The 23,910-nt window shown below is 34.5% G+C and overlaps 1 protein-coding gene across 5 annotated transcripts in view; it reads right to left on the bottom strand.

The window, feature by feature from the left end:
• WDR7 (WD repeat domain 7) overlaps window positions 1-23,910 on the bottom strand; it is a 274,160-nt gene that overhangs the window by 174,006 nt on the left and 76,244 nt on the right. For 4 of the 5 annotated variants that reach the window (XM_016129135.2, XM_016129138.2, XM_016129137.2 and 1 more), the window contains 5 exons: window positions 21,479-22,248; window positions 20,102-20,190; window positions 11,047-11,145; window positions 8,427-8,545; window positions 6,547-6,670 (listed from right to left, as the gene is read on the bottom strand). In XM_016129135.2, coding sequence (XP_015984621.2) covers window positions 6,547-6,670; window positions 8,427-8,545; window positions 11,047-11,145; window positions 20,102-20,190; window positions 21,479-22,248 — 1,201 coding nt within the window. The remainder of the gene's footprint in view (window positions 1-6,546; window positions 6,671-8,426; window positions 8,546-11,046; window positions 11,146-20,101; window positions 20,191-21,478; window positions 22,249-23,910) is intronic. The other variant, XM_016129139.2, reaches the window with a different exon arrangement.

Raw genomic sequence — 23,910 nt, 5'->3', positions numbered from 1 at the left:
CTTCTAAAAAATACATAAGGAAAATTACAAGAATATTAAATCACATCTCAAAGTACTCAAGTCATATGGAGCAGAGATATTTTCCTTAGGATAGATGTGACTGATGAAGAAGAAATTTCATTGTTATTCTACTAGGTTAGTAGCCAAATATAGATAAGAAGAACAGTTTAATGCTGTTAAATACAAGATCAGTCTACAGTGCTTAAAATTAAGCTCAACAGCTCTGACACTCTGGAAGAAAAAAGAGGAACAAATCCCGTAGGTCCCAATGAAACACTGCAAACATATAACACAGATACAGTGTAGTTTGCATAATATAGCTTGTCTTAAAACAAACCCTTTCTGCCTTACATTATAAAAAGTCCCACAGAGCATCAAGTACTTTTTATGCAGATCATTTAGTCAGAAATTAATACTTTCCCTTTCTAATCACAATGCACAACCATTTCCAACTGGCTTTGTGAACACTTTAAGATATCGTACAGATATTTCTGAGGGAACCTCATCCTTTGATTTCAGCTGATTCACAAAACAGGCAATAATTAGAAAAGGGGTATTGCAGAATTATCAGTTCTTCATGAGCAACCAAATGATTTTCCCTTTCTTTCCCCAATTAGAATATTTTCCCCCCAAAAGAATGACGCACCTAGAATGCAACAAAGGACCGGAGAAAGTCAGTCCACGAGGCAGATGTGAGGAGCCAACGAGGAGCACAAAGTGCTTGCACTGAAGCTTAATTTTTTTTTTCATCAGAGAGCCTTTATTCTTAGCCAATTTACCCTTATTTTATATATTTAACTCAAATAAGTTTGGCTACCTGACTTCCATACTCCCAGAACACTGGAAATAGTAAATTAGAAATCAGGGCAGAGGCTACTTAGGGGTGAGACAAAACAGCCCAAGAGCACACGTTGGTGACAATTACTAACAATACAAAGAAAAGGAAGAAAAAATTATTGTAAAAAAAATGGAAAATGAAATGCAAGAGGCAGATGAATCCGGGTAATTTTAGTTCAGGTAAACAGGTCCATTCTCTCTGATAAACAAGTGGTGGTAATTTTACAGCATGAGCCAAAACAATAACTCTTGCTACTGAGAAGATATTTTAAAAAGCCAGAGACATTCTGAAATATTACTCCCAAAAAAGGATTAATTTTTTTTAATCTGAGCATCTAGTGACTTTTAAATTCTCAGTTCTCTGGAAAATCATTCCTAAGAAGGTTGTTAGAGACTCTTAGGAATAATAACTGAGGCATATATAAAAAAGAAAAGAGAAAAAATGCTGTGTAGTTTAAGGCCTTCTGAGGGGGAGGGGAGGGAGGCTCACCTACATGATATTTATCAAATCCCCTCCCTATCCTTTCCCACATCCTCTCCATACCAGCAAATCCTGAAAATATATGCCTGCCAAATGCACTAATATTCAAATTATTTTTACTAGTATAATACGCTTTTCTACCACCTCTATAACATATAGTTCCATCTTACCTTCTTGCATATTGTTGGTCCATCCACATTTGTGCTCAGAATGACCACTACTTTATAATCATCAGAAAAGTGACTTCGGTTCCAGGTTAAAATAGGTACTACAGTATGGCTTGTTGAAAGTCAAACCCAAAACACTGACTAGGAGTGTCTTTCATTGAACAAAGAAATCCTATTCTGTTTCCAAGGGGGATAAAAAGACGAGTCTAACCCTGGTAACCTTAACACAAAAGGAAGCTAAAAAGGCAGGGACTCGATAAGAACAAAGGATTGTTCTTTCTGATGACATCAATATGTATTAAACACGATGTGTTACACATCCTTCTATCAATATCTGAGATGATAAATTTGCAAATTAATACTACATCGGCCATAACTGCATAAAATTACAATAGCACCCCGAGATTTTGATTTATATAATGGTAGTAACTTTTATGTGTTTAATGTTTCTGAAATTAGAGGAGATGAGCCACTGTGAGCAAGCAGAATACGACGTACAAGAAATAATTACACTTGTGACCTAATGCCCTATAAGGTCACTGCATCACAGGCCAAAGGAAATCAGGAACCATCCGCATGTATCTCAGAGCAGGCACTGCTTGGAACAAAGGGCAAGTGTGGGTATATTTCATAAACTAGCAGGCACTTGACCTCATAAAAAAGTCAATTATCAAAATGCTACATGTAGAATGTCACAAATAAGAAATACATAAAATTGGGTTCTGCAAAATATCTTCCCTTCAAAATAAATGAGACGACATACATTTTATCTTCGTCTGAATTGCAATACAACAGCATGAAATAACATTAATCCTTCCTTATTAAGAATAATCAACAGAATTTTTAAAGTGTTTTTTAAAACACTTTAAAAAAGTGATTGGAAATACATGCTAGGGAGTGATAACTCAGAAAATATTTACGACATTTACATGTCACTATGCTAGAATGTATGCAGTCTTTACAGTTCCAGCCCTGTTACCATCAGGGTAAGAAACACGATGCACTTATCCTCAAATTTTCTATCAGAAAATAGGCATTAAAAGCTTACACAATGACTATTTGTAAGAGATAAAATATATCCTAACAGGTTCAAGGACAGAGTTCCAATATCTGAAACAAAATTCTCATATCACTCCATTAGGACTTTGTTTTTATGTAAATTTGTGAACTGGCTTTTCAGTTAAGTCCACCTATTTTTCTTTCTCCTCCCCAGTGATTTCTGGTCTAGTGACAGGATCCTTGGGCAATATAAACTGAAGTTAATTCTGAGGCGGTGACAATAAGAAAAAAAACTATAGAATCTAGTAGAGAAAAGGAAAGGGGACAGCAGCCAGCATTCACTATGTGTGTTATATACTGTGCTGGATGCTATACAAAGTTTCTCCTTTAATGCTCTCAACGATCCTAAGAAAAGCAACTGGCTTCTGGCCCACTGCTTTCCTTACATTCTCTGACAAACTTAAAAAAGGCTTTTATCGCATAATGTACCTAAATAAATTCCAGAAGACCCCAGTCAATATGACCAGCTGACTCGACATCACAGTCCCAGCTCAATCACTTACTGACTGTGAAGTCAGAGAAAGTTACCGCCCAATTTAAACCTCAGACTCCAGATCTCTAAGACTAAGGGCTATCACAGTCCATCAGCCCAGAATGGCATTCTGCTCTTAAGGTAAAAGCATTTTCTGCGTTTCAGACAAATATCTAACAAAGGGACTCTTAGACCAAGACCAAGTGCAGTCATAAGTTAGGAGCTGCCAATATTGCTCAGGCAATTATTACATGTTTTTAAATGCTTATGATGGTTAAATTATAAGAAAGTATCTGATGAATGGTGTATTTACCAGAGATATTGCTTAATATGTTACCTACTTTAGTGATTAAGGAGATTCCTATGCCAGGACAAGTTTTAAGTTTCTAAAAGGATGCTCCTCAAACATCAATGACAATGGTAGAATCGATTTCACCCCAAGCACACTGATAGCAGGTGTAGGCTGTCCACCAGCTGGCTCCATGACCTTGCGATCCCTTCGGACAGCAAATCTGTTCAACAGCCCTACGTGGTCATTCCTCCTTTGCTTTGTGCTTTCTCTTCCTTTCATACATTTGGAATCCCTACTCCTTTACCTCGACATCCTTTTATTAAAATAGAAAGCTCCCAATAAAGCAAACTAAAACTAATTTTACACTCAGTCAGCATAAAAGTTCCAGTTTAGATTGATACAACAAGAGTTGTGTGAAATGTTTTACTTATATGTAGAGTGTGTGGTTTTTTATTCCTTTGCTACAAATGCAATTACAGTAAGTGATAAGATTAAAATTTTAAGTAAGCCTTAATTCTATTAATTTATTAAGTACCCCTGGATACTATAACTAAATACCAAGGACTTTAATTTTTATTAATGGAAAGGTTTAAATTTGACCTAAGAACGACCTACTTTATGCTTATTTAAACAATGATTAGAACCATTAAGAATCATTTTGTTATTTTTCTGCTCCATTTTGTTGTTGTTAAATTTAATATGGCTGAAAATGGCACCATCTGAAAGCAAGATCAGTTAATCCCAATATCTACTCACTCTTCCACCCCAACCCTATTTAAGATCTAAAGATGCTGGAGGAAGCAAGATAGAATAAAACATGATTAAGAGAACGAGTTTTGTAGTTTGACAGTCACTTAGTAACTGAAGGACATTCAGAAAGTTCTTTAATCTCTCTTGGCCTCAATTAACTCATTTGGGGAGACAAAAGTGGTAGTGGTAGTGACAATATGCCTACTTTACAGGATTATCGCAGTAGCTTAATGAAATAACACAGACCAGGTACTTAGCAAAAGCTGACAGAGAAAGTGTTCAATTAATAGGAGGTATTGCCATTATTTTACTTGTACTGTATCCTCTCTGGACCCACTAACAGACATCTTGCCTACCAACACATCCATGTTTATCATGGCTTCAGGGAGTAACCTGTGATCATATAATGCCTTTACCTCATACCTAACTCATTCTCTTTTTTTAAAGAAAAAATAAAATAGCATCTACCACCATTTAATGGCACCTCTCTTCTCAACCTGTCCAACACTTTACTAATCTTTAGTGTTTTTCTTGGACCTTTATAGGCAATCTGTAATCGAAGCTTAGAATTATCTTCTACCTTATCTATACTTAGGTCTAGGTCCCTTACTCCCTTCTGTGACAGCCTTCCAGCTACTTATTCTACTCTAATCCATTCTCCCACTCTACACTAGCCCATTCTAAATAAAGATGTCTTGAAAATGGTTCTCAATATTTCCATAATAGTGTACTTTTAAAGAATCTCTAATGATTTGCTATTTAGTTTCACATTCAATTTGCAGTAATATTCTCATAGTTTGTCCTTAAATAAGGGGATCTTTTATTCAATAAGGTTTATGATGAGCTAATTCTATTTTCTGGAAAATTATGAAGTTAATAGCCACAAGTTAGTGAACAAAAAGCACTGTTCCAGAGTATTCAAAAACTCAAAAATGAGTTTTCATCCCAATCTCATTAAAAAAAATTTTTTTATATTTCAGAAAAATTATTAACTATATATAGCTATATAAGAACTTTAAGCCTAATATCTTACATGGAGTCCATGTCTAAAAACCCTGTTTTTTTTTTAACTTAATTTCCTTTTATTAAAATGGAAAAAGTCCCAGTAAGCAAATGAAAAAAAAAACAATATTCTCTCATTAAATAGTCTTGCCTAAACAGATTAAAGAATTTTAACTGGAGTTATTAATTTGTGATGTTCTGGTTACATATAAAATATATATTTGCATTTTTATGGATTATGAATGTATTTATTTAACAAATATATAGTACTCGCATGGCCTATGCATGGTTCCATGTGCTTAATAAAGATGAACTCATTCCCTCCTCAAAATAACCATATAAAGTCTCGCTATCTTCATTTCATCTGTGACAACACTCAGGCTAAGAAAGGTTAAGTGTCCAAGGTCATACACCTTAATTACACAATCACTACAGTCACCACTGGCAAAAGTCAGGTAGTTATACCAGTTACAACAATTATAATCCTGTTTGAATCTTGTTTTCATTTCGTTCTTAAACAATCATGTATTGTCTGTCCTGATAATGTGTAATGAGTATCTAATTAACAAGAATAACTAGTATTGGCAAAAGGTCATTTAAAATTAATCTACCTAAAACCCAGGCCAAATTTTAATAGTAAAAAGATTTTTTAAAGTTTCATTAAGACTTTATCTTACTCTGTAGTGCAATCAGTTAGCGCATTTGGCTATTAAAAAGACTTCATCTTAAGAAAAGTTAAGCTGATTTATTTTATCTTGTAACAGATTAAAATTTTAAATCTGAATTCTTCAGAAGAATAAATGAATCAAATGCTGAATCTGAATGAAGCATGGCTTTTCTAAAGATATAAAATTGATAACAAATATAACTTCTCTTGAATACACATTTGACCTAGCAACACTTTATAAAGGTTTTATTTTGCAAAAAAAATATTCCCAAAATCTCAACAATTTTTCCCAAAGCCTTTCCCCATCCATCCAAATTATACTTACTTGAAAAATCCATTTGTCAAATCCTTGCTGATTTTCTCCTTTTCAATAGTACACTGGTCTAAAATTCGACTAGATCTTTATTTCTAAAGAATTCACAATTCCAACTTCGACTTGGAAAGGATCTGCCTTGTATTTGCACTTTCATATAACCATATCACTATGTAACAAGTGGGCACCCCCAAGCATGATAACGCAATGGGCAGATGCCCGTGTTAAATGAGGCTGAATTTTTGTTTGAGGATTATTTTACAAGGGGTCAACGTCCAATTGTGAATATCTTGATATTTATATAACTTTTGCTTTTTTTTTTTCTTAATCAAACTCCAAACCACAGGGATTTCAGAAAATGAATGAGCAGAATCTGAGGATCTTTGTTTTCACTTTCAGGTAAACGACACACTTTTGTTGATAAGTAGCAGGCAAACATATTTGTGAGTTTTGGTACTTCTCTGATGAACATGAAAAGTCTCATAAAAAAGCATGAGAGCTCTTACGTGATATGACATGGTCCATGTACTGAGGTAAATAAGGAGCCCAGGCATCGATGGCTTCCTTCCTTCCCGCCTGCTCAATTCTTCTCAGTTCTGCTAGAAGCAGGGCCTGCGCGGCCTCTCTGACCTGAGAAGACACAGATCCAAATGTCAAACAAAGCAGACCAATTCGTGAGGTGTCTAAATTCTAGAAAGTTCATAATGAAGCAAAGCTAGAAAATATATAAGACACATTTATTTACATGAGGAATACTACTAACCAAATAATGACTTAAGTACTTAAAGTGGAATAAATTGGATGCCAGCAAATCATCAAAGACATTTTAATTAATGATTTCACTGGAAAATATTATCATACTAATAGACAGAATTATGTTTAAAATTTTAATCAGCTTTGGGTTTTAAATTTCATTTTCCAAAGCTTTTAAAATATTTTTGAACTTTAACATTTTCAATTTTAAAATTTCTATACAATGTTAAATGTCACCCCAGAACTATTAAATTTTTCTATTTCAGCCTAAAGAAATTTAACCTTATCTAGTGAACTTCTTTATAATATGTATACCAAATAGGTATTGTTTCCACAAACATAAATGTATATATCTACACATTCATGTATACCTAAGATGTACTTAATTTGTTTTCAACAAAATGCTATAAACTGCTTTCAACAAAACAAATTATTTAAGTACATCTTAGGTATACATGAATGTGTAGATGTATACATTTATTAAGCAAATATATTCCTGTGTAATAGCATTAGTTCTATAGGAGAACACCATTTTTCGAAATTATATTTTTCTTTCTTTTCTTCTGAATTTTTCTTTCTTTTCTTCCATCATAATTTTTCTTTTGCAATTTTAGTTTATTTTGTTTTATTTCAGCAAAAGTGCCACAGGCACGGGATTAAAGAAGCTAGTCAAATGCTAAGTAATGTACCTATCAATTCATTAACTATTCATAATTGAAAAGATAACTTAGCAGCCTCTGATAAGAATTTGAATAAAAACTGTTTTTTAATTATAACTGACTTTTGAAGTGAATTCAAATATTATTCAATGCAAAACCATGAAAACTTTAGTATGCTGTAGTTTTACTTGGCACTGAGGGAAGGGGCACCAGGAAAGGAGAAATACATTAATTGTATTTGGTAAATTAAAAATCTTGAATGATATAAACTGCTACGGCTATACAGGTCAAGTCACATGATAAGGAAAGTCTCTATAAAATGTGTCTGAGTCCCCAGTGATATTATAATCCAAGCAATATCTAATGCAGCAGTAAGTCCATTAACACAAAATAATAGCTATCATTTATTGAGCTCCTACGGTGTGTCAGACTCTGTACTCACTGTTTTACTTGAATTACCTTACTTGACCCTGAACAGCAATCCCATGAGGAATATATTATTATCCTCACTTTACAAATGAGCTTCAAATAGGTTAAGTAAATTGCCCAGGGTCACAAAGTTAATAATTGGCAGAACTCATATTTAAATCCAGGTCTATTCCACTCCAAAGACCTCCTTATATTACAACACAGTACCTTCCATTGGACTATGGCTATTAACTTAGAATCTGATTGATGTGATTATACCTGAGAGTGTGATTTGGGGAGAAGTGGGTGTATGAATGTGGGCAGCATGCATGTGTACAATCTGTACATGAAACTTCCTATCAAATACTCACTGGTTAATATACAAATATGTAAGTAGAAACATGTTTAGTATATAAACTGAAAAAAAAATCATGAACTGATGTTTTCTGTCACATAATCAACAGGTGATAAGAAATTAGATAAACATTAACCATTTTTGTTTCAAATTTACAGTTGTCCAACGCCTTTTCAATGTTTGTTTTCTATCCACATCACCTCGATATTACCTCCAGGCACCGATCCTGCCACCTCCGAGCGAGCATCTCCAGAAGGGGAGGCCTGAATCTGTCCAACCCTAGCAGGTCCGGCAGCATCACACAGTGCATAGCAGCCAGCTGACTCCACCCTGTGAAAACGTAATATATTAAAAACACTTTACACATACTGGCCTTCCCTAGTTCAAGTATTTTTTATGTGCGTATACCAGAAATAACAACAAAAAAGAGGCAGGTGGGCTAAATTATGTTATAAATGATTTCAATTTATTACTACTTTGTACAAAGAATTATATCAAATGTATTTCATCTCTAAATCATGCAACTGGTAGTTAACTCTCAAAGCCTTAAATACAAATAAGGGTCAACATAAAATATATAAGAATTCTACATGGAAAATGCATTTCTAAAATAGCCCCTTTAAAATAAAACATATATTCAGAAATGGGAAAGCACAACAATAAACAGGTACTACTGTCATAAGTTTGAAACTACTTTCAGTTAAAAGGGAATTTCACACAGATATCCATAGACAGGTTCATGGCCATCCTAAGGCCTGGCCATCTGTCCATTACCATCGTGTCAGTCAACAGAGAGCTCTTCCCTTCTCTGTCGGAGGGTCTTTAATTAAGGTACTTATCGATCTCTTTTTCTTAGAAAGGGAATCAGATATTTAATCACAATCATAGCTGAAATAAGTAACATAACATTAATTTTGGGAGGAAAAATGAATTTTGACATTCCATAAAACAAAGACCAGACAATCCAAAATTCACAAAATCTTAAGCATCACGAACTCTAATTTTGGGGAATTAAAGTTATTTTTTCCAAAATTCTAATCCATAATACAGATCCTGATTATGTGAAGAAGACAAACACTGTAAGCTACCACAATATTTAAAATACTAGTATCCAGACATTCTCAAATAATCATTTCAACCTGATCTTAAAGATCTCTAAAAAAAAAAAAAAAATATATATATATATATATATATATATATATATATATACACACAACAAATGTCTCATTCTTCCCAAATTATGTATAAAGCCACATTAATCCATAATAATTACCATTACTTCCTGGAGATAACATTTAAAGATAAGTAACAAAGAATAAATGCAAAAAAATTGTCTATTCTGTATTATAAGGCGAGTTTTTTATGATCATAGAATTTCAGCATATCAATGTTTTAAAATAATCTAAACTGTACCTTTCTAAAACAACAATAAAACCCTACCTCAAAATGATTACTGGAGTTATTAAAAAGAGAGAGTAAAAGACAAGCCACCTATCTAAAGATTCATCCTTTCAGTAGGAAATTCTCATCAACTGATAAAATATAATTACATTAATTAAGGTGATGAGTACATACATTTTAAGTTATAATTTCTTTTCAACAGAGGGATAAAAATATATATATATGCACATACACACATAGACACATATAGATATATATAAACATAACTTACTACCTAGTAATTTCTTAAAGTGTTTTAATGAATCAAAAGTAGGAAGTATATTTATGAACTATCTTTTGATATGATCATCATTCTCAAAGTCAAAAGCTTATTTTTGAATCAACGAAATACTATCTTTCACAATAGCTTAACAAATATTATTTTTGCCTAATTATTTTTGCTAAAATCCAGTCTTAACATACTAACATTAGGTCTATGACAGGGAAACCAAACAAAAAGTGAGTTATATGTTTAAGTTCCCCTGTTTCTTTGGTACTTAGAGCATAGGCTCGGTACTTACAAATATGGCACCGTTCTTTCCATCTGAATGGACTAGTAATGTTGTTTTAGTGAAGAGTGGTCAGAATCATTCTGAGTCACACTTGAGATTTTATAAATTTCCTCCTTTTTATATTATACAAACTGGTGAAGATTGGGCCAATAACGAAGAGAGTGGTTATAACTCAGAGCTTCACAAATTCCATTAAGCTTCCAGGTAGTATAAATAATCCCAGACAGTTCTTAGAGTATAAAAGCTTGTGGATTTCATTCCGAAAATGCTTTCCACTAGTGTAACTCCATAGGGATAATACGATAGTCTAACTACATCTTAAAATTTGAAATAATCAATTTTTGCCAGAAAGAGAAATATAGTAAGAAGGATAAAATGGGTGAATTGCTATCAGTCTATAATCACTGGTGCTAATTATCATTCTGAAGACTTTCCAGATAAGAATGTAAATTAGGAAACCCACCGTATCCCCCTCTAACCGGGGCACGTGGTGTGCAAAGGAAGTAAAGTGTATCTCTCACAGTAATGATACACATAAAACAAATTAATAGCTCTAACACCAGAGATCACATGGCAAACATCATCGTCATGAAAACCAATCCACTTTTCACACCTACTTCACGTCAAAGATTAGCATCTTTGCATATCTTTAACGGCATTCTAGGTTACAGGAAACATGGTTTATTCCAGCCAGGAGTAACATTACCTTTTCATAACTGGCCTTTATCATTGACATTCGCAAATAAAGTTATAAAATGGAAACTTTATGATCTCATACACAACAAAGCAGATAAATGTATAAGTTAGATAAAAAGGACATGTCATATTAGAGTAAAGCATAGACCAAAAGAAAATTGTTAGAAAATTGAGAGAGAATACCTTCATTTACTAAGAAACAGGTATGTAAAGCAGGAGTAGAAGTAGGGTCAGAGCCAGAGTGATCAGCATCAGACTGAACGGAAATGACAGGTGCAGGAACTTGCAGAAGAAAAGAGAAGAAATAAAAAAAAGAGAGAGAATTGAGGTACAGCAGTTTCTGAAATAAAAGCTCAGTATTAGTGAAGAGTGAAAAACAAAGTCAGCAAAATATAGTAAATGTAGAACTGAAAAATGATGTTTTAATCAGAGGGGCATGATCATTAAGGATTACAGCGGGAAAATGATATATTTTATTGAATAGCAATCACAGTATAGTTCAAATTCCTCTTAAAACCAAAATCTATTTAATATTAAAGTCAAATGATGTATCGACTAATACAGAAAAGTTCTAAAACAACTAAGCTACAATGAAGAGATGACAACATGTTAAAAATGAGCAAAAATGTAACTCAATTTTAAAATGTATCACGTAATGAAAAGTTCATGTTGGTCTTTATATTGTCAATTATATATTTTCTATCAATTTATTTTCTAACATGTATAAATTATTTGTTAATATCTCAAATCAATATCTATTGAGATCATTTCAATTTGCCATACTCATCTTATAAAAACTCAATTAAAAATATACCAACTTGTATCATATATACTACACTTAACTTTTGTTCGAAGAATTCTAACATAGCTTCATTCTTTGGAGTTCAAAAATACTTTTATGATACAAATGCTTTATATTCTCAGAGTAAGTATTGTGAATGTTATAATCCTTGTAGAATAGATGCACCCTCCCGCCTCGCCCCCCCAAAAAAAAGTTATGTTACCAGGAAAATGTTTCAGCTTAAATTATCATATGAAAAGGCAAAAGGACCTTATGGCACACACATTCTACAACTGGAGGTCAATGTTAAGATTTGGAGGTCACCATTTGACACTTCCTTCCTATGGAGAAATTACCATATGTCATGCACAAGCATCTTCAAATTAATCCCTCTCCTTTCTTCTGTCATTGAACAGCAATAGGTTTGGGCTTCTGAACAGATTAAGCATTGTCTGCTGAATAATATGTTTGCATTTCATGCAGTGAAGTTCTTTTGTAACTATAGGACAGCTGCATGAAAACAACTTTTCATAATTTCCACACGAATGCATCATAATGTCAGTCGGGCACGTGTGAGGTAAACAATAGTAAAAGCTGTACATGAACAGTAATAAAACTCAGGAAATCCAACACCATAAACCCTAAGAAGCAGACCTTACACACGTGAAATTTTTATCTCAGAAACTATTTTTTTATTATAAAAGACCTATTTTTTGGTCCTTATGAAATTATAATTATTTCGTAATGTTATGCTTAAAAAAGGACTAGAGCTGCTCTTAACTGTATATTTCATAAGATCTAATAATTCCATTGTAATGTTATAAAGATATCTCAACTATTGCTTTATTCCATTGAATAATTTTACTTTTTAATTTTTAAATCATTTTAAATTATAAATTAAGTTATCAGAGCCTATAAAATATTCCCTTCTTCATGCAAAAAGTTGGTAAGCTTTGATAGCAAGGAGAAAATTTTCAAGTTTTAGCTTTCATGCCACCAAAATTATTGAGAAATTTCCTCTGGTGGTTTCCAACTGTTGAGACCTTTCTGTAATTTCATTTTTAAAAAAAATTAAAAGGAGAAATTATTATTATCCCAGAAGAGGTTATTAACTCTGATTTTTATCCTTAATTCTGAAAGGATATTAGAACGAGAGGATGAGCAAAATCAAGATAAATGAATAAAAGTTTAGGGCTAAGTGATCATTGCCTTACCTAGGCCAAAAGAGTAAGTGGAATTAAACTGCAATGTTTTCTATAAGTCACAAGTCAGTTACTGACTAAATGGCTAGAATAAGCATAATATGTCTTAATAGATAATGTTCAATACATGTAACTTTATTTTTAATGAGAGAAATGAACAGATTCCGGGTATTCTATTTTTGGAGTCTCGTTGAAATGACTCTGTATAGAGAAAAAGCCATTTACATTTTCCTTTAATAAATTTTGTGGGCACTGAAAATCAAGAAAAATACTATAAGAGAAATCAAGAAATCAGATTTACTGTGCTTTAAAAATCTCTGCATCGTCACCAAAAAATACTTTATTCAGACTACATCACATATAAAAGTGCAGAATCTAGAACTATTTTCATAATTAATTGAGGATACTGCTAGAACTTCTAAAACTGTCTACATATGGAAAATTCGGCAACAGAAATAAACATAAAGTACCACTTCAAAAATAAAAAGCTCAAGATTTCATGACAAATTACACAGCTGAAGAAGTTACGTGTAGCACTGAACATCGAAGATTCGCACCAGGAAACATAAGCAAGCATTTGATTTCTTAAAACAGAAAAGCTGCCACGTCAACCATCAATTTACTCTCTTTTTAAGGACGAGTAAAACACACGGGAAAACAGTTTCAGAACAGCTACAAATGGTGATAGAAATGGATGGAAGTTATTATATTCCGGGAAAGTTCTTTAAGTAATTTTGCAGTTAAGAGCCTCTTCAACTGCCTACTGTCACATGAAAAGAGAAGGGAAGATAAGCAAAGTCGTCTGACTACATACATATACACACACATGCTCCAGCATCCCTATAAATGTCATATATATATATATAAGTACTCAATATTACAATATCTTTGGTTTTCTGTCTGTGAACAGATCTATTTCAGTCTTCATTTGAAATCTGATTCTAAACCCAATTTTCCCCTACTGCCATTGTGATATTAAAGATACATACATAGGACAGAAAGTTAAAATACGTTAAGTAGCAAGGGCTTTCCACGTATTGGTCTAAACCTCATTAGCCTCTTGGTACTGAACACAAATAGCCCTTTTGATATATTTTTTCAGAAGAAAAAAAATCCAGAAAGTACAGAAAACCAAATGCAATGCTTGAAGTAAGTTTATTCTGAGTTTAACACTAAAAAAAAAAAAAAAAATGGATAAAATTATTTAATGACATATCACTTTGTCTAAAGTGTTCTATGGTGATCATGAAGCTTCGAGAAGGGACCACAGAGGAGTGGCCAGAGGCATTTCACCAGGTCCGCCATCTCACTCAGAGATGTCAGAGACATATTTGGTTTTTTTACAAACTGCCTTTATGCTACGATTTTATGTCTGAATTCTAAGTTTAGATAACCTGAATTGAATCCACTTCTGGAACATAAAATTACAAATAATGTAACATAACGTTAGATCCCTAAACTGCTTAGACTTGCTTCCACGCCTACTGCTGAGTGAAGGCACGGCTCCCGACAAAGATATGGTCACAATCGAGCTGAGCAACAGAGACGCGGGCCAAAGCTTCAGCCACGAGATTACTGAACTGATGGAGAGGAGGACATAAGTCAGACCGCGGAAAAGCCAAACCACGCGCAGACTCGGGGCTGGCTGACCATGAACAAAAACCTAGTTTTTGGACATCTTGGATCCATTCCTCAAGTGAGATGTTTTATAAACTGCAAAATTAAGTATCTAATAAATAGCTGACTCTATCAAAAAGTACACGGCTGTCAGTAAATGTTAATTATTGGCAAACATCGAATTAATAAGCCCACTGTTAGAAAGATAAACCTCTTGTGAAGAACTTATTTTCCAGGGAAAACCCCTGATTATGTGTATGAGAAAGTATGTCAGCTAATCTATCTATATCATCTTTATTCTCAGCCCCAAATGTCTATGAAAGGTCCAGTCTCTAGATAAAGTCTTTACTTCATATAGATTATTTTGCAGCTGAACAAGTATTAGCCAACATATAAGTGACAGTTTATCGAAAAGGAGCATATTCAAGTTTGCGATCCAACTTGAAAAATGGATTGTGAGTCAATGTGCACTGTAGTGGGAGTCAGAAAAAAAAAAAAACGTAAGGCAAGAGGAAAACGTGTAAAAGGAAACCAATGTGAGAGAAGTCAGAGTAGACGACGAGAACATATAATCCTCTAGTTGCTGATTGCAGTCAGAGGACTTAGAGCTTTTGTCTGTATCTCTTAACACATTTTCCCCTAAATTGGTTATTTACGTTCATGTGTTATCTACTAGATATAGATAAACTAGTATATATAAACTACTCGAGAGAACAAAAACCAGACAATTCTAACATCCCACAAAGAGTTGTTTGGAGAGAAAAAAAAAAGTGTTTAACAAATATTTATAAGAGAAAATTATACCATATTTTCATTCTAAGAATCCAATAGAAAGTAGGTTTCCTAAAGCATTTTACTATGTAACTCTCAGTGCAGATTGCTGACCTTCATTTACTTTAAAGGACCAGCATCTGTGCTGTTCCACATGGAAATTCCTGAATCCAGCACTGTAAGCAAATGCTTTAGAAAAAGACTCAATTCTCAGTGCCTTCCTCCCTGCTTTCAAAACTCACTTCTTGGACATGGTTCCATAGTGTAGCGGTTAGCGCGTCTGCTTTACATGCAAAAGGTCCTGGGTTTGCGCCCCAGTGAAGCCACGGTCCATGGTCTACGGCCATGTCACCCTGAACAAGCCCGATGTCTGATCTCAGAAGCTAAACAGGGTTGGGCCTGGTTAGTACTTGGATGAGAGACCACCTAGGAAGACCAGGTCCTGTAGGCATAAGTAATAATAATAAATGAAAACGAAACAAAAAAAAATCCCTTGCTTCTTCCTGAGAGGGATAACAATAAAGAATTCCAACTTCAAAATCCTCAGATCGGGCCAGGCAAGCAAGCAAGAAAGAAAAATATATAAAACAGTTGTTCCCAGCCACAGGACATCAAGCATTGAAGGACTGGGACTCCAGAGTCCGAGGGCTCATGATGCCTCAGCTTATAGCCTTGAAGGAGTTTCTAGGAAAAGGCACAGGAAGAGGGAATTAGGAAAAGCCCGGCAGTTTCCTTGAGTTGAGGAGAGAGCGAGATTTCATGGAACAGAGAGAAGAGAGGTCCAAAGACCAAAGTTCTTCAGAGATCCGCCTCGAATACTCAGCAGGGCACTGATCAGTACGCGTGTGTTAGGGCACCACCAGAGACTGGAGAAAGAGCCTACCAAGGGGCCAGAAACAGTGTGTGCTCCCCACCAGCCTGACTGGAAAATTCATAATTCGTGGGGTATTGGATAAAGTACTCAAGAAGGTCTTGCCTTAGTAATGGGAAATAATCAGCCTTAGACATAGAACATCACTCTAAACCCACCTGACAAATCATAATACTAAGACCAGAAAAAGATCGAACTGTTTCCAAGTAATTTAACAGCATCCCAAAATACAGCTGGTGAGATCTGTAAGAATGTAAAAATATTCGGTACCCAATCAGGTAAAACTCAAAATATCTGCTGTCTAATCAAAGATTACCAGACAAGCAAAGAAGCAAGAAAGTACAGTCCACAATGAAGAAAAATAATCAATTAAAATCAACCCAGAACTGATAGAGATGTCACAATTAGAATGTTAAAATGGGTATTATAATGGTAACTCATATATTCAAAAAACTTAAGGAGGATATAACAAAGACCTAAATGAAAATTCTGCAGATGCAAACCATAATCTGAGATGAAAAATACACTGCACAGGATTAAAAGCTAGTTAGACATTACCAAGACAATAGTAACAAACTTGAAGACAATGCAATAAAAACCACCTAATCAAAACACAGAGCGAAAAAAGAATCCGCCCCCCCAAAAAAAATCAGTGAGCTATGAAACAATTTCAAGTAGTCTAATATACAGGTAATTTGAATCCCTTAAAGGCAAAGTGGATTTGTTAAAAGGACTAATAAGATCAATAAGCCCATGGTGAGGCTGATTAAGAAAAAAAGAGATGATACAAATAAAATCAGGAATAAAAATGGGGGCATTGCCATAGATGTTAAAGAAATTTAAAAGATAATACAATCTATCTTTTCAAATGCCAACACATTTGAAAATTTAGAATTGAAAAATTCCCTACTATGTACTACTTAACAAAACTGGCACAAAAAGAAACAGAAAATCTGAAGAGCCAGTTAATGAGAAAAATGAGAAACCAGAATTTAAAACCTTCCCAAAAAGAAAACTCTAGATCTAAATCCGGAAAATTCCACTGCACATTTAGGAAAGAAAGAATGCCACATACAAATTCTATCTGAAAATAAAAAAGGATAAAAAAAAGTTCCTCAATTCATTTTTTGAAATCTGAATAACGTAATACCTTTAAAGGCTATTAGGAGAAAGAAAAACTTTTTTCTTAATAAAACAATATTTGATAACACGATTGGTTTTATTTTGGAATGCAAGGTTGGGTTTATATTCTAAATTCACCATACTAACAGAGCATGGTGAATTTAGAATATAATCATTTCAATAGATACAGAACAAGCATGATAAAAGCAAATATATGATGATGATAAACTTAGCAAAGGAATAATAGAAAATTAATTTCTTAAAAGTTATTTATAAAAGCATATATGAAACATAATGTTAAAAGCTTAAAAGTTTTCATTTTGACACTAGGAATAGAAAAGATTATCCCATATAACTGCACATGTGATCAAGAGAATCTATAAATAAAATATTACAATTAATAGATGAATTTAGCAAGACTGCTCAATACGAGGCCAATATAGCAAAATCAACTGCATTTGAGAAATTCAAAGGGACAAGAATATCTAAGACACTCCTTATGATTAAGTTGGGAAGGCCTGATCTTCTGAACACCATGTCTTATTACACAGCTACAGTAGTTAAGGCACAAAGATACACAAATCAATGGACTCCAGCAGCCCAGAAACAGATGATCATATATAAGGACATTTTATTTATGACAAAAATGGAAATGCAAAGCAGTGGGAAAAGAATCACCTCTTTAATAAACCTTTCTAGGCCAATTTGGTATCGTATAATGGGAAAAAAGCAAAACAGGATCCCAGCTTCGCATTACACACAAAATTAACTTCTAGGGAGATTGTAGATCTAAATGAGAAAAGTAAAAACAAAGCTTCTAAAAGAAAACAAGAATTTCATCAGGATATCACAGTAGAGATATCAGAATAACTTCTTAAACACAAAAATCTAAATCAAATAAAAGATGAATATATTAGATTCCACTAGAATTAAGAAATGCAGAATTTCAAAGATAGGAATGAAAGGCAAATAAATATTTGCAATACATATATCCAAGGGCTCATATCGAGGATAGTCCTAGATCAATCCTTACAAATCAATTTTTTTTAAAGACAACCTAACAGAGAAACACACAAGAATTGAAGAGGCAATTAACAGAAAATATAGAAATGGGCACTAAAAATACAAAAAGGTGTTCAATCTCAATGGGAATTAATGGCTGCAAATTAAATATATGAGAGACACACATACCAAAATGGCTCAAGTGAAAAAGCTGGAAAATATTAGGTATTGGCTAGGATATCTTACCAGCTGTACATAAGCGTTCTTACTCCTCCATATCCTAGCCAACACAACACTTTCCATCATTGCCCTTAAGCCACTTTGGTGGATGTATGTATACTCGTCCCTCTCATTATCTGCCAAAGCCAAAGATAAACATATGCAGAAATCCCACTTTCGGTTACACACACAACAGAAATGCTTATAATGTACGCATACTCCATGACTGACTGAATTCATGCAAAAACAAAATATAGACAAAACTAAGCTATTGTGTTTAGGGATTTCAACTCAGAGGATGCAACTATCAAGGAAAGAAAAGAAGTGATTTCCTACAAGTCGAGACAGTTGCCTTCGGAAGGGGACTGTGTGATGGCCGGAGGGGACGCTGCAGGAGGCTCTGGCCTGCTGGCACTGTTCTATTCCCTGGCCAAGGACAGTTACGAGAGTGTCCGGCTTGTAAAAACCACTGAGCTGTGTATGTGTTTTGTGAACTTTTCCGCATGTGTATTTCATATATACACAAGTATGAAAAGTTATCTAACCAAAACTATTATAAAGCGTTTATATAATTTAACATAAACTATTATAACATGATTATATAAGTTTAACGCAAAGACAGAGACAGGAGAGGGTGACCACGTGGGGTTGGACTGTCGGAATGAAGGCGTTGGAATGAGTGTTCAAGAGGCTGGGAGCTTATCCTCCATAATGAGAAGCCAGTAGTGCAGTGCCTATAACCGAAAATCAATCATACTATTTAAGGATATTAAAGTAAATATCAAATTATCAGCTAAGAGAGGAAAGTGCTATCCTAGGGAAGGGCAAAATTGCAGCTATGAAGTTGAAGGCCTATTTTTTACCTAATGGATCTTCTAGAACTACTCATTGACTCTTTAAAATCTGAAGAGGTTTAGAATTAAGTAATTTTAAACCTTAAAATAAAAACCCGAGGAAAAAAGACCACCCTAAAACGTCACAGTTTACAAGCAGAACCCTCATCACCTCGTCTATTGCTTACTTCTTCACTTCCACCACGTTCTGGGGGAGACAGTTTTCACTCTAGGCTGGGAGGAAAACTCTCCCGACGGAAGTGACCACTTCCCAAAAATGGTGAGCTCATCTGTCACCCTTAAACTGAGTATAAAAGATAATGAAGAAAGAGACACTCAGCCTTTCTTCTCTCCTATCCCCTAATGAAAAACAAAGCTATAGACAAGTGAAAGTATATAATGATTTAAATAAAAAGACAAGATTTCCACTTGTGGATTACAATCCTGGCAAATGGCAGAACAGCTAGAGAATGGAAATAGGAATTTAAACATTTCTAAATGTAGTTAAATGATAGGTATAACTTTTAAACACAATTAAGACACTAGTGTTGTCAAGTTAAGGTGCCCCTAATGCATAAAAATCAGGCCAAAGGCAGTACAACAAAATTATATGAAATATGCTCATTTATCAATTTCTAAATAAATCTGATTTATTTTTAACTGACATCTTAATTATCTATATTTACATCTGGAATATAACAACTTTTCTCTCTTATAACAATCTGAGACACACAAAATGTTATAATTATACATTAGCTGAGCCTCCTCAGTTTCTAGAGCTGAAATGTCATGTCAATTACTTAATAAGATTTAATTTTACCTTGTTTAATCTGTCCTTGCACAATATTTCTGGAAGATGGAGGAGAACCCCGTGCCTTAGAAAGGTCTGGGGTGCTTGGTCTAGGTGGCCTTTAAAAAGAAGAAAATGCATGTATATATACATTCATATTTTCATTTAAAATATTAAACTTTCCAGTTCCAAATGAATTGAAAAATAAAAAAAAAAATAGAGAACACTTTCAATTTACTGTTCCAAAGAGACAAAAGTTTTTTGTTTGTTTTAAGTCTATTAACATTTCCATTTCAAATTTTAATATAGTAAATTATTAGCAAATAGTAAGTAAAAGTTTCACCTCTACAATTCACGCTTTAAGAAATGTTTATGAACACTTTAATGTACTACGCTGACAGGCAGTACATTAAATATCATAATCAGTCCTTCACTGCTCAGTATTAGCGTGCTGAGATTTCAGCCCATCCCATATTATTGGTCCAAATGAATTTATAGACCAATACACTGAGTTTTAAAAAATTCAGCCCCAAAATCTGAAAGAAAGGTAGCAAGGCATTAAGAAATTTGGACTTTGGAGGGAGACTGTTTCATTTTGAATTCTGGCTCTATCCCTTACTATTTGTGTGACCTTGGACAAGTTACTTAACCTTTCCATGTCTCAGTTTTCTTATCCGTAATAAAATTTAATAAAAGTACTTACCTTATAGGGTTAAGGGCACTACTGAGACAGACGTCTGTAAAGTGCTTACAACAGAGCCAGATATAAGGCATATGCTGCTTAAGTATTTGTTAAATTAAAAAAAAAAATCTTAATATGGTTAACTCTCACTAAAGTATAATAAAACCACAGTTTAAAAAACAGTCTTCATGATTTCTGGAAATAGGAAATAGCAATTCAGGTTAACTATTCTAGAAATATTAAAATAGCACTCACTTGCAGTTAGAAAAACTTTCTCTTCTCCCATTGAAAAAATTCTGACTACATTTCTCGCAAATCACTCATTCAACACATACTATTCATTACATGAGTTGCAACGAAGAGAAGCATTTTAACCAAATATACATTTTGAATTAAATATTGGTGCAAATTTTAAGCAGCTACAATTCAAAGATTACATTTACTGAAGTGCTAGTCTATAATTCATTTACTAAAGCCAAATTGTAACTTCCTCATTCCAAATTCTTTTTTTAAATAGCTAGGCGTTATATACGAGTATCGATAAAACTACATAGTTTTATGTTTTATCTCATACATCCTGTGCTTTAAAATTTTAAAGGGGAAAAACTGAGATGACACAAAAATGCTCAAGTGGGTAAGATAAAAAAGGTAATACACAGTGACAAAAATAAAACAGGTTTGGTTTTTTGAAACATAAGAATAAAATCAAACTATCGTGGTCACACCTGGTAGGGCCCTTCTTCATATGATCACCAATAAAAGTTGCATTTGTCATACTCATTAAGGTATTTGCCAGAGAGATGACGGACAGGAGATGCTGGGTGGTGACGGCTCGGGACACTCCGTAGGTGCCCTTTCCTACTCCCTCGGTCGCTGGCAGCTTCCTTCCCGCTTCTGCTTTCTCATGTGACAGTGTACAAGCAGCCCGATTATAACCAGGGAGCATCAGTGACATATGACCTCCTCTTGACAAGAGACCAAATGATACTGGGCAGTGGGGTTTCAGCATTCCAAGGCGATCGAGACAAACTTCATCCAGAACTTCATTCAAACCCCAGGCATGAAGACAGGACATGAACAATTTCGCAGTGTCCATAGTTAAATTATATTCTAATAGGGTCAATGGCTTAGATTTGCTGGCTCGATATTCAGGATCACTTTCTTCCCTCCTCTGCCTCATCGTCTCCTCATCCTCCTCTTCATCATCAAGGAGATGCTCCTTTATATTCTCTTTGATAGTTTCCTTCACTTGTTGGAAGAGAACTGCTGCTCGTTTTCCAGTTAGAAAAGAGCCCCCTTTGTCTGACTTGCCAGATGCTTTTTGCAAATTCTCCGGGGAAATAAGCGCCGTGTTCGGCCTAGAGGCTTCTTCGGTCAGGAGTTGAATAATCAACGCTTCCACATCAAAGAAAAGCACATGTATGTCTGGGTCTGTTAGGTTTGTCTTTATTGCTTGAACCATCAGGGAGTTGTGAGAATATTTAGGTAAATTTCCCTGCAATAAATATTTTTAAAAGATGGTTATAATTAAAAGTGTTTAATTTCATATATTCATTAATGAACATCAGTCACTAGAATTCAAACATTTACTAAGCTGTCCTTTTAAGTACCTATATCATTAAAACTCCCTCGCTAACTTTGTTATTCGGCAGCATGTAAAAGATATGAACTTATGTGATCAGAACTTTATGCTGAGATAATTATAAAAGCATTGATTCATTTTTAAGAAACAAGAAAATAAAAGTTTATTATTGAAGCTGGGAGTCCTTTTACTCATAGAAAAGATTAAAATTTGCATCAATACCTTATATGCAAATTCAATCTGTGAGCATGAACTACTGTTGCGCCTGAAAGAATAACGCATTTATCACAGCCTCTCATTGCTTTTAATGTCGCTGCACAGATCCCTTTTTCTCCTTTCCTCCATCTCTCCCTGTTCAAAAACCTTTCTCTCCACAGAGAACATGTTCAAGTCTACTTAGATTCTACAAAATGTGCTGTATTTCGAACATGCCCTGTCTTCTAAATATTTCTTTCTCCCCTATACTGCCCCTTTTAGCCAAATTTATGGAAAGTAGTAGACTAATCCAACGACAACTTTTCAGTTCCTCTCCTTCTTAATCTCTTTATGGTAGCTGGCCTTGTTTTTGCTGAGAGAAGGATAAATAAAAAGAAAAAAAAGCCACCTCTCCCAGTTTCCCAGAGAACAATTTCCTGATGAAACTTCTAATCCTGACCACCCTTCTTGGTCGGCTGCCCTGAAAACTTATTCTTCCTCCCACAGCAGTTATCACAGATATGTCGGTGGCACTTAATTTCCATCATCAGCCAGACCGGCCTCCTGAAGGACTTTCGATCCTATATTTCCTACCGCTTGTATGTGGACGTCCTACAGTACCTCGTACGGCATGCGTCCTGATCTCCACCCTCCCGCTCAGCCTGCTGTACCTCTCATACCATCAGTGGAGAATCACTCCTCTTCCATTCTGGCCCCACCACCACTCTCCCCACATTCAGACCCTTCTCTCTCTCGTCCACACAGGTTTCACGGTCCCTAATCTCTCTTTACTCCAATCCGACCTCCATGGAGCCTCAAGACTTCTTTCTGAAGCATAAAACTAATCATGTCACTCCTCTACCTTGCCATTATTGTGGGTTATTAAGAGAAATGGAAAATGTAGAATTATTCCAAACTAAATCAATATATAGGCGAATATGTCTGATCTCAAGGTGAGAAGAGACTTTCCAAACACACTTAAATTTAAAATGAACTACTATGAAAATACTAAAAGGCATGTAAGAAAAAGGAATGAAATGTGCCAGAAAGAGGACTGATGAGTTATAATCTATACAACTATTTCTTAAAATCAATAAGAAATATATGAATGCCCAAATCAAAGCGGAAAATAGTACAAAAGTCAAGGACAATTCATAATGAAAGAAACATAAATAATCTATAAACAGAGGGAAAAACCTACTCAAACTAGTTGGCAAGGAATAACAGTTAAAATAATCATAAGATACGATTTACAAAGTGAGCGAATAGTTTACACTAAAAAATACTGAGCCAGGAGAATCATGAAAGTCGAAGCCGCACACTGCAGGTGTGACTCTAAATAGCGGCCTTTCGGCAGAGTCAGCTGGCAAAGTATATCGT

The sequence above is a fragment of the Rousettus aegyptiacus genome, unplaced genomic scaffold, assembly GCF_014176215.1.
Source record: "Rousettus aegyptiacus isolate mRouAeg1 unplaced genomic scaffold, mRouAeg1.p scaffold_m13_p_12, whole genome shotgun sequence".
NCBI classification, from domain to species: Eukaryota; Metazoa; Chordata; class Mammalia; order Chiroptera; family Pteropodidae; genus Rousettus; species Rousettus aegyptiacus.
This window is presented reverse-complemented; position numbering and strand designations above follow the sequence as displayed.